Here is a 17,797-nt window from a genome sequence, read left to right on the forward strand (position 1 = left end):
TAGTTTGTACTGAAGTCAGCGGCGACCCGTAAACACACATTCGAAATTACTTCACAAACAGCCCATTTACGAACTCAAGTTTACTAGAGCGATTTTGCTTATATTATCGTATAATTTCAGCTCTGTCGGTCTTCAGAATAAATTACGATACACGCAGTATGTAATATTACAATTACATCATCCATTACTAGACGGCAGCCTTATGTTTTGAAGCAGAGAACCCGCACTGTATAGCTGAGTCTTGTGCGCACCTCCTTGACTCCTTCATCCCCCATGATACTCATCCATCGTAACCATCGTGTGTGAGATAAATACGCAGTTACAGTGTTGAGCCACCGGTTGTTTTCCTTTTAAGCAGTCCTGAATGGTTCGAGATTCTCTTATGTGATGGAAATCTCAGTTCATTAAGCAACACGTGGAGAGGGGCATTTAAAAACTTGGTTTTATTGAATTAACTCAGTGGTATAAAAGGTTGAGTTGTAAGGGTCGCCTGCTCAGTCTACAGAATAGATGACAGATTCCTGTGTGCAGGATGCTGGAGTTGACTGCGGCTGGAGCCCAGGGTGGCTTCCGGAGAGAACACCTGCTGCGCCTCCTGGAGGGACTCCTCCAGCAGAAGCAGGGCATACCCACGGCCCTCCAGTTTCTCAGCCACAGCACGCATCTCCTCACTTGGTGAGTACCACTGCTCTCCTCTTAAGGGACCATAGTGTGTGTTTACAAAATCTCAAAAACTGAGGATCACCTATATAAGTAAACAGTAGAGTGTCATCGTTTGTTCATATGTTTGGCAAATATGTTGTTTCGTTCTGGAACAGGTCAAATGATATGAAAACCTAGAAAATGTGTTAGAGTATCAGTTTATGTGTATACAGAGTAAAGTTGGTGATGTGCGAGGCTCTGTATGCCTCTTGCTTATGCTCTCCGCTAGGATCACTGTTTCTTTGAAGTTCTTTTTATAATGCCCATCTGCCACACAGTAACCAAGCTGTCAAGCGAGCTATTACTTCTATTTGAATAAAAATGTTACTGCCGAGAATTTTCCATAGTGTTATACACTTTTGTTTGTGTGACGACGACACGTCTGGTATTTGCTTGAAGTTAGGAATACATCTACATCTCTAGATCTATGTAATACTCTGCAGTTCACAGTTAAATGCCTGGCAGAGGGTTCATCGAATCACCTTCAAGCCACTTTTCTACCGTTCTACTCTCGAGCAGAGCAGGGAATACGAACACTTAAATCTTTCCATGCGAGCTCTGTTTCTCTTATTTTGTTATGGTGATCATTTCTCCCTGTGTAGGTGGGCGCCAGTAAAATATTTCAGATATTTTCATATTCTGAGGAGAAATTTGATGGTTGAAATTTCACTCAAATATTTCGCGATAAATCAAAACGACCTGCACTTCTTTGGCCTTTTTCGATGTGCTATCTGATGCAAACCCCATACTCTACAGCGATATTCCAAAGAAGACGGACAAGCGTAGTGTAAGCAGTCTATGTAGTAGACCTGTTACATTTTCTATGTGCTCTGCCAATAAATCGCTGTCTGGGCTTTACTTTGTCAACAACATTATCTATCTGGTCGTTAAAATTTTAGTTATTCGTAATTGTAATCCCAAAGTATTTAGCTGAATTTACAGCCTTTACATATGTGTGATTTATCGTGTAACCGAAATTTAGCGGATTCATTTTAGTACTAATGTGGATGACTTCACACTTTTCATTATTTTTAGTCAGTTGTCACTTTTTGCAACATACAGATATCTTGCCTAAATCATTTTGCAGTTGATTTGCATCACCAGATGACCTTACAAGACGATAAATGACAGCATCATCTGCAAGCAATCTAAAAATGCTGCTCACGTTGTCTCCTAAATCATTTATGTGGATCAGGGACTGCAGTGTGCGCATAACACTTCCTCGAGAAACGCCAGATATTACTTCTGTTTTACTCGATGACTTCCCGTCAGTAATTTCGAACTGTGACCTTTCTGACAGGAAACCACGAATCCAGTCACACAACTGAGACGATACTCAATATGCACGCAACTTGATTAGAAGTCGCTTGTGATGAATCTGAAAATATGGAATCAATTTGACGTCCCCTCTTGCATTGCACTTTCTACTTCCTGAGAATAAAGAGCTAGTTGTGTTTCACAAGAACGATGTTTTCTGAATCAGTATCGACTATTTGTCAATAAATCGTTTCCTTCGACATAATTCATAATGTTCGAGCACAGTGTATGTCTATATGTTCCAGAACCCTATGTGGTCACATCGGTGAACCAAACAGAAGGCACAAAACTACAGTTGCGCCATTTCAATTAATTCCATATCTGTATACACTCCATATCCTGTATATAATTTCCACGAAAAACTTCGTGAAGTGGAACATGTTAACTGGGCGAAAAGATATCACACACAAAAAAATATTCATGGTAGCTATGTTGGGTGTTGGCTACGTGTCTATCTTGACCACGATAATGCGTTCTCTAAACTGTTCATAATAGGTTATCCGCATTCATATTTTCTTGTTCATTATTAGACCCACTCCTGCATTAACCCTACATGATTTTGCTTCCATAAAGCTGTACTCACCTGACAATGAGTCCTGCTCCTCCTGCCACAGAACTTTACTATTTCCGGCTACATCTAACTTCAACCTATCCATTTCCTTTTTAAATTTTCAAGCCTACCTGCCCGATTTCGGGATATAATATTCCACTCTCTGACCCATAAAATCCCCTCTTTGTCTTTTCTAATGACAACATCCCCCTGAACAGTGAGCGTCCGGAGATCCGAGTCGGGGACTATTCTGTCTTTGGAATATTTTACCAGGGAGGATGACATCATTATCTAAATACAGTAGATCGGCATCCCTTGCTTTCAGCCGTTCGTAGCACCGACACAGCAAGGGTATCTTGGCTGATGCTACAAGATCACATGCGTCAATCATTCAGACTGTTGCCCCTGTAACTATTGAAAAGCTACTGCCGCTCTTCATTAACAACATTTTTGTCTGCAGAAACCCTTTCACTGTGATTACACTTGCTGCACGGCTATCCGTATCAGGAGGGGACTCAAACCACCCACCTCTACAAGGTCCGTGGACCACGTGTTTGTTTTTATTGATACACTACATCTAACGGTAGGATAGTTTTGACAGCACTAAACTGGAAGAGCTGTGCTCCTTCAAGCTTTAAACGAGGCCTATTTGTACAAATCCAGTTAATAAATGAGGGAACGGCATTATCTTCCCTCTACACCGAATTATATTTTAGACGTGACTCATAACATACGGGGACATGTTTGCTTTGCACTGAATGTAAGATCATACAATCGCCAATATAACACACTGAAGGGCCAAAGAAACTGGTATAGGCATGCGTATTCAAACAAAGAGATATGTAAACAGGCAGAATATGGCGCTGCGGTCGGCAACGCCTATATAAGGCAACAAGCGCCTGGCACAGTTTTCAGATCGGTTACTGCTGCTACAATGGCAGGTTATCAAGATTTAAGTAGGTTTGAACGTGGTGTTACAGTCGGCGCACGAGCGATGGGACACAGCATCTCCGAGGTAGTGGGGATTTTCCCGAACGACCATTTCACGAGTGTACCGTGAATATCAGGAATCCGGTAAAACATCAAATCTCCAACTTCGCTGCGGCCGGAAAAAGATCCTGCAACAACTGTAGCAACGACGACTGAAGAGAATCGTTCAATATGACAGAAGTGCAACCCTTCTGCAAAACTCTGCAGATTTCTATTCTGGGCCATCAACAAGTGTCAGCATGCGAACCATTCAACGAAACATCATCGATATGGGCTTTAGGACCGGAAGTCCCACACGTGTACCCTTAATCACTGCACAATACGAAGCTTTACGCCTCGCCTGGGCCCTACAGCACCGACATTGGACTCTTGATGACTGGAAACATGACACCTGGTCGGACGTGTCTGGTTTCAAATTGTATCGAGCGGATGGACGTGTACGGGTATGGAGACAACCTCATGAATCCGTGGATCTTGCGGTGGACTGTTCAAGCTGGCGGAAGCTCTGTAATGGTGGGCAGGTGCAGTTGGAGTGATATGAGACCCCTGATACTTCTAGATACGACTTTGACAGGGGCGTTTACGTAAGAAACCTGTCTGACCACCTGAGTTATTCATGTACATAGTGCCTTCCGACGTACTTGGGCAATTACAGCAGGACAACGCGACACTCCACACGTGCAGAATTGCTACAGCGTGGCTCCAGGAACATTTTTCTGAGTTTAAACACTTCCTCTGGCCACCAAACTCCTTAGACATGAAAGTTATTGAGCATACTGGGATGCCTTGCAACGTGCTCTTCAGAAGAATCCTCCACTCCCTCGTACTCTTACGGGTTTATGCACAGCCCTATACGATTCATGGCGTCAGTTCCGTCCAGCACTATTTAGACATTAGTCGAGTCTATGTCACGTCGTTTTGCGGCTCTTCTGCGTACTCGCGGGGGTCCTACAGGCAGTTGTACCAGTTGCTTTGCCTCTTCAGTGTAAATGAACGTTGTGTAATGAATATTTTGTGCCACACCAATACCTCGCTAAAACCTCTCCTAGGACAAAAGTACGAGGGCAGTTCAATAAGTAATGCAACACATTTTTTTTCTGAAACAGGGGTTGTTTTATTCAGCATTGAAATACACCAGGTTATTCCCCAATCTTTTAGCTACACAACACTATTTTTCAACGTAATCTCCATTCAATGCTACGGCCTTACGCCACCTTGAAATGAGGGCCTGTATGCCTGTACGGTACCATTCCACTGGTCGATGTCGGAGCCAACGTCGTACTGCATCAATAACTTCTTCATCATCCGCGTAGTGCGTCCCACGGATTGCGTCCTTCATTGGGCCAAACATATGGAAATCCGACGGTGCGAGATAGGGGCTGTAGGGTGCATGAGGAAGAACAGTCCACAGAAGTTTTGTGAGCTCCTCTCGGGTGCGAAGACTTGTGTGAGGTCTTGCGTTGTCATGAAGAAGGAGAAGTTCGTTCTGATTTTTGTGCCTACGAACACGCTGAAGTCGTTTCTTCAATTTCTGAAGAGTAGCACAATACACTTCAGAGTTGATCGTTTGACCGTGGGGAAGGACGTCGAACAGAATAACCCCTTCAGCGTCCCAGAAGACTGTAACCATGACTTTACCGGCTGAGGGTATGGCTTTAAACTTTTTCGTGGTAGGGGAGTGGGTGTGGTGCCACTCCATTGATTGCCGTTTTGTTTCAGGTTCGAAGTGATGAACCCATGTTTCATCGCCTGTAACAATCTTTGACAAGAAATTGTCACCCTCAGCCACATGACGAGCAAGCAATTCCGCACAGATGGTTCTCCTTTGCTCTTTATGGTGTTCGGTTAGACAACGAGGGACCCAGCGGGAACAAACCTTTGAATATCCCAACTGGTGAACAATTGTGACAGCACTACCAACAGAGATGTCAAGCTGAGCACTGAGTTGTTTGATGGTGATCCGTCGATCATCTCGAACGAGTGTGTTCGCACGCTCCGCCATTGCAGGAGTCACAGCTGTGCAAGGCCGGCCCGCACGCGGGAGATCAGACAGTCTTGCTTGACCTTGCGGCGATGATAACACACGCTTTGCCCAACGACTCACCGTGCTTTTGTCCACTGCCAGATCACCGTAGACATTCTGCAAGCGCCTATGAATATCTGAGATGCCCTGGTTTTCCGCCAAAAGAAACTCTATCACTGCCCGTTGTTTGCAACGCACATCCGTTACAGACGCCATTTTAACAGCTCCGTACAGCGCTGCCACCTGTCGGAAGTCAATGAAACTATACGAGACGAAGCGGGAATGTTTGAAAATATTCCACAAGAAATTTCCGGTTTTTTCAACCAAAATTGACCGAGAAAAAAATGTGTTGCATTACTTATTGAACTGCCCTCGTATATATGAACATTTTGTCTTAGTTTGATCGTAAGAATCTTCTCACAATATTTGTTATAAGTATTTACAAACAACGTGTATGATTTCGGTCCGCACTACTGACAATCCCATGAAGTGCTGCAGTCGTCTTGAGATGTGAGCTTGCTGCTTGAGCTGGAATCTGAACACACTTGATACAGCAGATAGATTGACACTTCTTCTGCCTTGTTCACAGGCCAGGCGAAAAGGCAGCGGTCAGAGAGCTGGTGATGCGAGCCACACTGAACATGTACGAACAGGAGCTGCTGGATCAGGTGAGTGGCACTGTTGGCTGCTGCCTGTTGCCTGGGGCCTTGTCGTGTCGTTCATATTGTGATAGAGACCAAATATCTCATAATGTTGAAAGAAAATGACAACACACACACACACACACACTCATTAACAGAGGTAGAGAACGGTGGGCTGGAGAGAGAGGTATTCATACAGTCATCAGGGTGTATGCACTTATATTCTATGATGTCTTTCTTGTCACAAGTATTGGTTGTCTGCTGTACTTACGTCTCTCCATGAGTTACCACTTCAGATTCAACAACCTTTAACATTTTCTAGTACGTTGGGGAAAGTACTGAACCTTCTCACACTTTCTGCCCTAACCAGCCCTGTAATAAAAGTTTAATATGTTTTATTATTTCATCATGAAATGATAACATTTATTTTATGTGTGCTGCAGTCTTTTTCTGTAAACACAAAACTTATTCCAGAAAATTAACTTACTCCAAATGTGAAAACATGTTATGAGGTACAACAGGGTCATATACATAGGAGCAAATATTCTATTTAAATTTAAAAGTGTTGTAACCGAAAAAACTTTTGTCACTAGTATAAGTCGACATCGGTGTGTTACATTATTACTCTAGTACACACTAATAATCGGTAAATAATATCAAATGAAGTAGTATTATCAATAACCAGTTAAAATTTAAAAATATTTTATAAGAGAAGCTGTGGATACCTAACACAAATTTCCATTTTGAACAGAGTGAAAATTGTTAAACATTAAAGAAACTGAGTTCATTTGCAAATACGATGTGTTCCATGATAGAAGACCTTCTGTTTCAAGGTATAAGATGGCTGTACTCTGATGTATGGCTTAACCGTCCACATATTATTTAACGAGTTCTAGAAACATCCAGAATTTTACTCACTATAAAACTCTGTATCTGAAGAATTAACTGTAAACTTCAAATAACTTTAATATATTATAAGTTACATAAATATGTGGAACACATAATTTTTATAAACACTACACAAAACATAACCTCACGTCTCATAATATGGAAAACAATAGAAAATGTCAGAAACTGCTTATGACAGTCTTTACAGGATATTCCTTCACGTGATTCTAAAATCGTTAAATGGACTGAAACAGTGACAAGGAAACATCAGATTACCTAGTATACCGAACTCTAGATGCAGCACTCTCCGCTACTTTGGTTTTTGTCGGCCTATGTAATATTCTCCTTCTCCTTCACCCTTGCTAGTAATGTTACCAGCTAAGCTTTTAATTTCTGCTTGCTGCCCTTATCAGGTGGAGCGCGTAGCTGACGCTTTGGAGGACAAGTCACTACACAGAGTTGCACAGAGGCGCCGTGACGTCATCGCCCGTGGAGAGACGGCCCGTAAAGAGGCAGCCCGCTGGCTCCGAGAGAGGAGATGGGAGCGCCTCTGAGTGGGAGGGGAGGGCCGTGTCTCCTGCACACAGCAGCAGCAGCAGCAAGCTTACGCGAAATTCAGAAAATAAAGTTATGACTCTTACTGGATTACGATTAATCGTTTTTCCTTCAACCCTAAGACAGCTCATGTCTTGCCACTTCAACTACTCTCTTTTCGTAGAAATAATTGTTTGCAAAACCCAAGGGTCCTTGGAGAATGCTTTTCATCAGTTAACATCAAGAAATGTCGCAGAGAAAGAAGAGAAGATGGTGAACGCTTAAACAGTTTTATGGAACAGATGTTATCGAGGGAACGCTGGAAGCGCGCTTCGAGAAGAGAGCTCACGTCAGCATGTTCGCTTCATTCGTCACAGAGCCTTAACTTCATCTTCCACGGTCTTCACTTAGATCGTCCGTCACTGATCACAGAAAAGTGCCTAAGACCGTTTTCTTCAAGCACTGGAGGCTTCTCGTTGGAGCACTGGCCATCTATCAGTCTTCGGGAAAAGCTTGTAGGAGTAGTAAAGAAATTCTTAACATAACTTACCTTTTTCGGTTATAAATACTTCGATATATTTTCTTCCTCCCTTACTTACTGTTGTGTTTCGTAGCTAGAGAGGGAAATGCTCTAGATTTCTCGAGAAAACGTTGACTGTACTGCATCCGCTGGAAACAAGTCAACGAGTGAGAATCTATATTTAGACTCGCATCCATACCTGGTAATACACCTTCCGTTCCGGTGTGTGTCGGATGGTACTTCTGGTGCCGTGCTTCCCTATTCTATTCATAATTGCTGCTCGGGAAGAGCGATTGTGGATATGCCTTCGCATGACCTCTGATTCTTTGATTTTTTTCGTAGTGGTCATTTAGTGAAATGCGAATGAACCACTGACTCAAGGCGTCTCGCTTCCATGCATTTGCTCTAGATCCTGCATTAAAACTATCAAGTAAATCAGCCCGACTGACGAGCAATTCTTGAGAACCGGTCGAAAAATTGATTTTAATCCTCTTTTACGAGGGTGAATTACATTTCCTTAAGATTCTCTGAGAGACTCTCAAGGTTTTATTGTGTGATACTACTGGTTTCAGTAAATTATCGGCAGCACTTATGTGGATACATTGTACTTATTTACGTTCAGGGTCAACTGCCAGTGCTCTCACCAGTCGTCAATCCACAGTAGATCTCCCTCCATTTCGTTAGAGTCTTCTGGCGTTCCAATCTTCCATCTGCGAACAGTCTCAGGGAGCTTTTGATCTGTTACGCTAAAGAATACACTATATTATATATTTGCGTCTTACGTCAGATATCTAGAAGCCCACCGACCAGAGCTCTTGGTTTGCCGCAACATCTAGATCTGGGATGAACCATGTTATAAAAATTCTTCTTAAGCATCATTTATTTGTCCTTCGTACGAACTGAAATTCTTTTCCTCCCGATACCTCAACATATGAGAATCTGACAGCGGTCTTACTGCCGGAATATCAACTGCAATGGAAAGATCCAAAATCGTTGTCTTGTGATACATGATTTTGTTACAAAGACTATGACAGAGGCCTGATAAAACATGCTAGGCCTTCAGCTTGGGGAATGAGCAGATGGTTAGTGCCTAGTTCTCCTAAAATCGCCGCTGATTTCAGATCTAAGTTTTACCTCGGTAAACAGGGAGTATCCACAATAGCAGCCTTATACAGACAAGAAACAAGTGAAAATTAGTACCACGCAGAACTGTGTTAGCAACATGGAACGTAATAATTTTTACTTTTAAAAAAGAGAAAATTTCAGCTGTTTTGATGCAAGGGAAAACATATTTCGTATACATCTCACAAACAATACATTAGTAAATACAAGCGAGAAACATAAAAACAAAGGAATTATCGCAATGGGACAAAAAACTGTAGATGTGATATACATGTACACACAAAAAAATGATTAGAATTTGTGAAAAACTGAAAGATTAATTCAATAGAAAGAGCTTCACAAATTGCTCAAGTCCATAACGCGTTGGTCCACGTCTGGCCCTTATGCAAGCAGTTTTTCGGCTTGGCATTGATTGACAGAGTTGTTGGACGTCCTCCTGAGGGTTATTGTGCCAAATTCTGTCCATCTGGGTCGTCAGATAGTCAAAATCCCGATCTAGTTGGAGAACTCTGCCCCGAAATGCTCCAAACTGTCTCAGTTAGGGAGAGATCGGCGACCTTGCTGGCCAAACTACGATTTGGCAGGCACGAGGACAAGCGGTAGAAACCTTCGCGCTGTGCTGGCCGGCTTAATATTCCTGAAATGTAAGTCCATGATAGCTTGTCTAGAATTCCATTGACTGGAATATAATTACCTTCAGTGATCAGTGACGCTTCGATCAGAGACCCGATGACCAGTAGATACATGAGACAGCGGTGGGATACCAACACGAGTGTCGCCTGCCGTATGACACGACAACCGGGAGTGATGATCTGGGGTGCCATTTGTTTTCATAGCTGGATCCCTTCAGTTGTCACACGCTGTATCCTCACAGCACAGCGGTACGTCGACGATACCCTGCGCACCGTTTCGTTGCCCTTCATGACTGGTTATCCTGGGCTTACATTGCAGAAACATAATGCCCACCGGCACACGGCGAGAATTTCTACTGCTTGTCTTTGCGCTTGCCAAACCCCACCTTGTCCAGCAAGATCCCCGGATCTCTCCCCAATTGAAAACGTTTAGAGCGTTATGGTCAGTGCCCTCCAACCATCTCGGGATTTTGTCGATCTAATAACACTCCAGTTGGACAGAATTTGGCAAGATATCCCTTAAGAAGACGAACAAAAATTCTGTCATTCAGTGCCAAGCCGAATAATTGCTTGCATAAGCGCCAGATGAGGACCTATTGTGGGGCGGCGTGTTATTGAAAAATATGGTTGCTGTATAAAAGTTTGAATGTAAAATCAGTTCCTATTATTTAGAATGTTATTTATGCTGTCTTTCGCCGTTCTCAACACTGGCTCTCTAATTACACTTTAGCAACCAGAAAGTGATTTAACAAAACGTGAAGCCTGTAATTAGAATTCCTAGTGCCCACTTCATCTGAGAATACAATTATAGCTGCAGCTTATAGCTCTGAGGAAATAGGAGATTGTCCGGGATTTATAATCAAAAACGATTTTCTAAAATAGTTGAGTATATTCTGAAAGTCACAGATGAAAAACACAAGTACCCATACAACCTAACTAACAGAGCAGTTCAGAGTCTAATGCGCTGATGCAACTATAAATGTCCGAATTAAATGTTAAAATGAATGCTCGCCATAATTTGATGAAAATATTTCATCAAACGCCACGCTAAATAATTGGTAGAATGTCTGTCCCGCGACGGCACGTGAAAAATACGACAATACGCAAACTGAAGCTAGATAATCAAATTGTTTAAGTGGTGCTCTGATATACCAATAATTTCAGAGTCAACATCTATGAGCAGTTCATTGACTTTATCTCTAAACCTCTTATATTTTGATGAAATACGCTAATTCCTTCTCTACTTGGAAACATTACATCATCTGAAGGTAAGCACTCAGTTAGAGGGTCTTCCTTTAAGCAGGTATACCTATCAACTGACTTCAATCTAAAAAAAGGTGCAGCTCTAACACCAACTGCTACAGGAATTTTTGCATGAGTGAGACCACCACCACCACCCACTATACTGTCACCTATAAGCTTAGCCAGCCTCCCCTTCCCATACCTATTGAGGTGCAGGCCATGCCTAGTCAAACCTGATCTACTGAGAGACCCAACTGGCACCACTGAGATGTGACCCATGCCCTCTGCCATCAGTGCCCTCCCCAGCCACACGTTAACGCGCCTAACAGTCGCGTTAGATGAGGCCGATAATGACGCTGAAACAGTTGCACAAAATACACATTAGTGCCACCAGTTTGAGTAGCTATCCTAACCAAGTCACCACTGACATCACATTCCCCGTCCCTATCGAGACTGTTCCCTTCTCCACCCAATACCACTACCTGATCCTCCTTGGTAAAATTATTACATAACTCCCCTATGCTGTCAGTCCCTGAGCCAACTCTGCTCTAGACTTCACAATGCTGGTGACCTGGTACTCACTCCCCAACACTTCCTGCAACTGTTGGCCCACACCTCTACCGTGAGAACTACCTAGCAGCAGAACCTTCTTTCTGCTAGACTTCGCGACTAACCTAGGCCTCTTAATTGCTGAGCACTGTTGCATGTTCCCTACATCTACGGCTACATGAGGCTCCTCTCCACTCAACTCTGACAGTTGGTCATATCTATGAAAAGTAAAACAGTCTGAATACCTCCTCTTCCTAGCTGCCTTCTTGCCAACTGCCAGTTCCCATTCCCCACCACCCTTCACCCTCCTCAACCTATCTAGTTCCTCCTCTACACATTGTAACTGCACCTGAAGGGCTCAGATCTTACGCTCCTGCTCCTCTGTCAACTTATTTCTACTACAGATTCTGCATTCCCAGGAGAGGATCTTATTGTCATCTTGTGTTTGGAGATTTTCACTAACCTCTTGAAATGCTACAGTGTGGTGTACATGGATCTTGTTAACTTCTTCTGTGAGCCGGCCGTTGCGGCCGACCGGTTCTAGGCCCTTCAGTTAGGAACCGCGCGACCGCTACGGTCGCAGGTTCGATCCTGCCTCGGGCATTGATGTGTGTGATTTCCTTAGGTTAGTTAGGTTTAAGTGGTTCTAAGTTCTAGGGGACTGATGACCTCAGATGTTCTGAGGGTAGTTAGGTTTAAGTAGTTCTAAGTTCTAGGGGACTGATGACCTCAGATGTTAAGTCCCATAGTGCTCAGAGCCATTTGAACCATTTTCTACTTCTGTGAGTATCTCCTAAGTCTACCTAACTGTTTAATCTGTTCTGCAAATTTTCCTGAGTCTTGGCAGCCTCTGTTCTACATTATTTAATATCTTCCCTTCTCCAGTTGATACACATCTGGAGCTGCTCCATCATAGTTAATAACTCTACACTCTGTCCGTCGTCTTCTAGTTGTACAGCTCCAAAAGCTCGGAACGAATCTGTTTCTGAAGTTTCCATGTCGAATAACATCATCGACACAGGAATCATTGACACCTCATTGTCAATAACTGAGCCGTGGCGCCATTGAATTAGTATTCTGTTCTGTCTGGCGCCACTGGCTCAGTTATAGTAGCCACTATCCACCTTGTGGCCCCATTGCCAATATTTATGAGCAAGAGTCCATGGAACTGCTTGCTGATAAAGGGGAGCAACATTCTGTAATCCTCGTGGTGATTTGTTTCATTGTCTACCTGCCCCATTATTATTTTTTAGTTTGTACCCGACCCTCAGAGTTTTACTCGGTCCTCTCTTTGGTCGTAAATATAGGCAGTAGTATTGTACTAAGACACTAGCTGTCATTTGAAAATTTGTCCCACTATTATATTGCCTTTCCTTTCTGGTATGTACCCGATCATTAAGGTTCTAATTAGTCAGCTGTTGGTCGTAAATACAGCTGGAACAATGGTACTAAGGCACAGGTTGCCGTTAAACAAAACAGGGACCTTGTGGTTAGATTTGTGTGTTAACCGGTTCAGTTCTTTGACTGTAATTGCATTTCCCAGTCATTAGTTACAATCTGAACAACCTGTTCTACTAAGCTGTTAGTTTTTGTGTTTGAAAGACCGGGTCATTATTAGTGTACTTTAACTGTATCTTGTGGGTCCGCCGGGTGAGTTCTGTAATAAATGTTCACCAGTAATGTTTTAAGACGTTCCTTCAGAGCGGTCTTAATAACTGACAGTTTAACTTTGAAAATATTAACAGGCAACTGACACCAGGGCTTTCTTTAAAAAAAATAGTGTCAGAAGGTACGGATCCAGTCGCACCTTGGTTGCCGATTGAAATTAAGAGATTTGTTGTTTTGAAGTAAGCCTTATGATTGTCATATTGTTTGCTAATCTGTTTAACCTTTAAGCACAGGTGCTCATCTTAAGCCTGAACCTTTCGACGTACAGCTCTCAGATTAAGAGTTAAGTCATTTGTTTTGAGTAATTAAATCACTCTTGTCATCAATGGTGCTTATATAGCTTTCATGTGTTGCAGAAGGGCATTTAATAGGACAGACTGTGTCCAGCGCGGCAGTAAACACGGCTGTTTCACCCGATAACGGGCGGGCTGCAGGTCCGTCTGTCGTGTAATCACTGTCATATTGCTTGCTGTTTTGCAATACAACACTTCAGATTTCTTCTGCCAAATTAAAAGCTTATTCAACTTATGGTTTAAGGTTAAAAGAATTCTGCAAAATGTTCATTTTGTTAAAGAAAATTTTATGGTTGAATGTTTCGATTATAGGTACAACACTGTTCACGTATTGTTAAAGAAACATGTTGTGTAAAAAGAAAGTTATATTGGTGGGCCCTCCTTTCCACGTTTTCCTTAATTCCAATAATAATAAGTACCATGCATCATTGGTAGCAGAGCGTGGTTTTCAACCCATTAGGGGTGTGTGGGGGGGGGGGGGGGGGGAGGTTGTCGCGAGTTTCATTTCATGCAACCTGCATCAGTTTAAATTTTGTACTTGATTTATTTGGGACATTGTCTAATTATTCTCTTTTGTCCACAGTAGCACCATGAATCCACGTCACTGTCCCAATATTCAGTACCTAAAACGGGATCAGCTCGAGCATGAACTGAGCTTTAGGCAACAAAATGCTCACGGTAAGGTGGGGGAGCTGGCATCCAGGCTACGGGCAGCGATGTCAACACCACTCTCCGTTTTTGTCAGCACGGTTGGCGAGGTGAGCCAAAATTTACAGACGATTATAGTAGCATTGAATCAGTTACAAGAAAATCTCTCCTTCCTCTAAAATAATCAACCTATCTTGAGGATGATGAAGCGCATTCATGCACAATTCGGCCACCTGGGCAGTAGAGTAAAGGATCTTAAACTTCTAGAAACGCGCCCAGAGCAATTAGCAGGTGTCATTCAGTTAAATAATTTTTTGTTTGATTTTCGAATCCAAACTACAGCTTTAGAATTAGAAAGTGGGGTTGATACAAATAATATGGAATGTGCTTCTGACAATCCAATAGCCGAATGTGGGTCCGTCGTCCGAGATCTAAGTGATCGGTCTGGCGAATATTTTGCCCATCTCCCTAACCCGATGGCGTGGCTCCCAAATAGTATTCAGGAATTGTCAATTGAAACCTTAGAAAATATACAACAGGTAATGTGGCTGCTAGTTAAGTTTGAGTCGCATGCTGACGCATTAAGGATCCTCCATCACTTAGCACTTATCGCACTCTGCCCGTTAGCACGCGGTAGCTTAAGTAATTCCGAAACCTTACAGAACGGTAAGACGATCGGGCAACTGAGGCAAACAGTCGTGGAGGGTAGGTTATCGGACGGTATGCACAAAGAGCTAGAGTTTACATATTACTGGCGCGTACAGGACTCTCACGAATCGTTGTTTGAATTTGTAGAGCGGTATGTTCCCGAGGCGAATTTAGCTGCTAATGTCTTGGAAGGTATTCGGCCTGAAGATAGGTCTCGGATCGCACTCTTTCCTCGTCCAGTCACTCTTTGTCAGCTAGAGAATCTTTTTAACTCTGTTATGAAATTGTCTTTTGCCGACAACCAGCGAGATGAGGTAACGGGGAGACATCAAGACTATTCTAACTCCGGTCCAGAAGGTAAGAGTGATAGGTACAGTACGTGGTTCAATGAAATCAGGGGCTTGTCTTAGATGAGGCGCACGTGACCATTTAGTACGAGGATTCCCGGTTCCAAGGATGCCTCGCGCTGTGAAATGACGACAGATGGGGGCAGAGACTGAGGTGGTGCAGTCGTATACAGGTAGCCACCACGCGTACCTTACGATTTGTTTGCACGGCAATAGGGCACGAACCATTGTGCGGGTTATTAGATTCTGGCAGCTCTATGTCACTTCTCAATTACGAGTGAATTATTGAATATGGACACTCATGTAGATTATTTCCAGTACCTCTCTCGACTGAGAGATGTCGGGTGGCCAATGGCCAAGGATTACCCCTACATTTACATCTACATCTACATGGATACTCTGCAAATCACATTTAAGTGCCTGGCAGAGGGTTCATCGAGCCACCTTCACGATTCTCTGTTATTCCAATCTCGTATAGCGCGCGGAAAGAATGAACACCTGTATCTTTCCGTACGAGCTCTGATTTCCCTTATTTTATCGTGGTGATCGTTCCTCCCTATGTAGGTCGGTGTCAAAATATTTTCGCATTCGGATGAGAAAGTTGGTGATTGGAATTTCGTGAGAAGATTCCGTCGCAACGAAAAACGTCTTTCTTTTAATGATTTCCAGCTCAGATCATGTATAATTTCTGTGACAGTCTCTCAGACATTTCGCGATATTACAAAACGTGCTGCCTTTCTTTCAACTTTTTCGATGTACTCCGTCAGTCCTATCTGGTAAGGATCCCACACCGCGAAGCAGTATTCTAAAAGAGGAGGGACAAGCGTAGTGTAGGCAGTCTCCTTAGTAGATCTGTTACATTTCCTAAGTGCCCTGCCAATAAAACGCAGCCTTTGGTTAGCCTTCCCCACAACATTTTCTATGTGTTCTTTCCAATTTAAGTTGTTCATAATTGTAATACCTAGGTATTTAATTGAATTTATGGCTTTTAGATTAGTTTTATCGTGTAATCGAAGTTTAACGAGTTCCCTTTAGCACTCATGTGGATGACCTCACACTTTTCGTTATTTAGGGTCAACTGCCACTTTTCGCACCATTCAGATATTTTTTGCAGTTTGTTTTGATCTTCTGATGACGTTCAAAAATGGTTCAAATGGCTCTGAGCACTATGGGACTCAACTGCTGAGGTCATTAGTCCCCTAGAACTTAGAACTAGTTAAACCTAACTAACCTAAGGACATCACAAACATCCATGCCCGAGGCAGGATTCGAACCTGCGACCGTAGCGGTCTTGCGGTTCCAGACTGCAGCGCCTTTAACCGCACGGCCACTTCGGCCGGCTCTGATGACGTTATTAGTCTATAAACGACAGCGTCATCTGCAAACAACCGAAGACGGCTGCTCAGATTGTCTACCAAATCGTTTACGTAGATAAGGAACAGCAAAGGGCCTGTAACACTACCTTGGGCAACGCCTGAAATCACTTCTGTTTTACTCTATGACCTTCCGTCAATTACTACGAACTGTGAACTCTCTGACAGGAAATCACAAATCCAGTCACATAACTGAGACGATATTCCATAAGGACGCAATTTCACTACGAGCCGCTTGTGTGGTACAATGTCAAAAGCCTTCCGGAGATCCAGGAATACGGAATCGATCTGAAATCCCTTGTCAATAGCACTCAGCACTCTATGTGAATAAAGAGCTAGTTGTTTCTTTTAAACCCATATTGACTGTATGTCAATAGACCGTTTCCTTCGAGGTAATTCATAATGTTCAAACACAATACAGGGTGTTACAAAAAGGTACGGCCAAACTTTCAGGAAACATTCCTCACACACAAATAAAGAAAATATGTTATGTGGACATGTGTCCGGAAACGCTTAATTTCCATGTTAGAGCTCATTTTAGTTTCGTCAGTATGTACTGTACTTCCTCGATTCACCGCCAGTTGGCCCAAATGAAGGAAGGTAATGTTGACTTCCGTGCTTGTGTTGACATGCGACTCATTGCTCTACAGTACTAGCATCAAGCACATCAGTACGTAGCATCAACAGGTTGGTGTTCATTACGAACGTGGTTTGGCAGTCAGTGCAATGTTTACAAATGCGGAGTTGGCAGATGCCCATTTGATGTATGGATTAGCACGGGGCAATAGCCGTGGCGCGGTACGTTTGTATCGAGACAGATTTCCAGAAGAAGGTGTCCCGACAGGAAGACGTTCGAAGCAATTGATCGGCGTCTTAGGGAGCACGGAACATTCCAGCCTATGACTCGCGACTGGGGAAGACCTAGAACGACGAGGACACCTGCAATGGACGACACAGTTCTTCGTGCAGTTGACGATAACCCTAATGTCAGCGTCAGAGAAGTTGCTGCTGTACAAGGTAACGTTGACCATGTCACTGTATGGAGAGTCCTACGGGAGAACCACTTGTTTCCGTACCGTGTACAGCGCGTGCAGGCACTATCAGCAGCTG

The 17,797-nt window shown here is 43.2% G+C and overlaps 1 protein-coding gene across 1 annotated transcript in view; it reads left to right on the plus strand.

Annotated features, from left to right (window-relative positions):
* The window catches only part of LOC126229575 (aminopeptidase N-like), a 166,043-nt gene extending 158,296 nt beyond the window's left edge, over window positions 1-7,747 (plus strand). The window contains exons 15-17 of the mRNA XM_049942342.1: window positions 532-675; window positions 6,172-6,250; window positions 7,525-7,747. Coding sequence (XP_049798299.1) covers window positions 532-675; window positions 6,172-6,250; window positions 7,525-7,665 — 364 coding nt within the window. The 3' untranslated portion in view covers window positions 7,666-7,747. The remainder of the gene's footprint in view (window positions 1-531; window positions 676-6,171; window positions 6,251-7,524) is intronic.
* The last annotated feature ends 10,050 nt before the right edge of the window (window positions 7,748-17,797 follow it).

The sequence above is a fragment of the Schistocerca nitens genome, unplaced genomic scaffold (assembly GCF_023898315.1).
Source record: "Schistocerca nitens isolate TAMUIC-IGC-003100 unplaced genomic scaffold, iqSchNite1.1 HiC_scaffold_375, whole genome shotgun sequence".
Lineage (NCBI taxonomy): Eukaryota > Metazoa > Arthropoda > Insecta > Orthoptera > Acrididae > Schistocerca > Schistocerca nitens.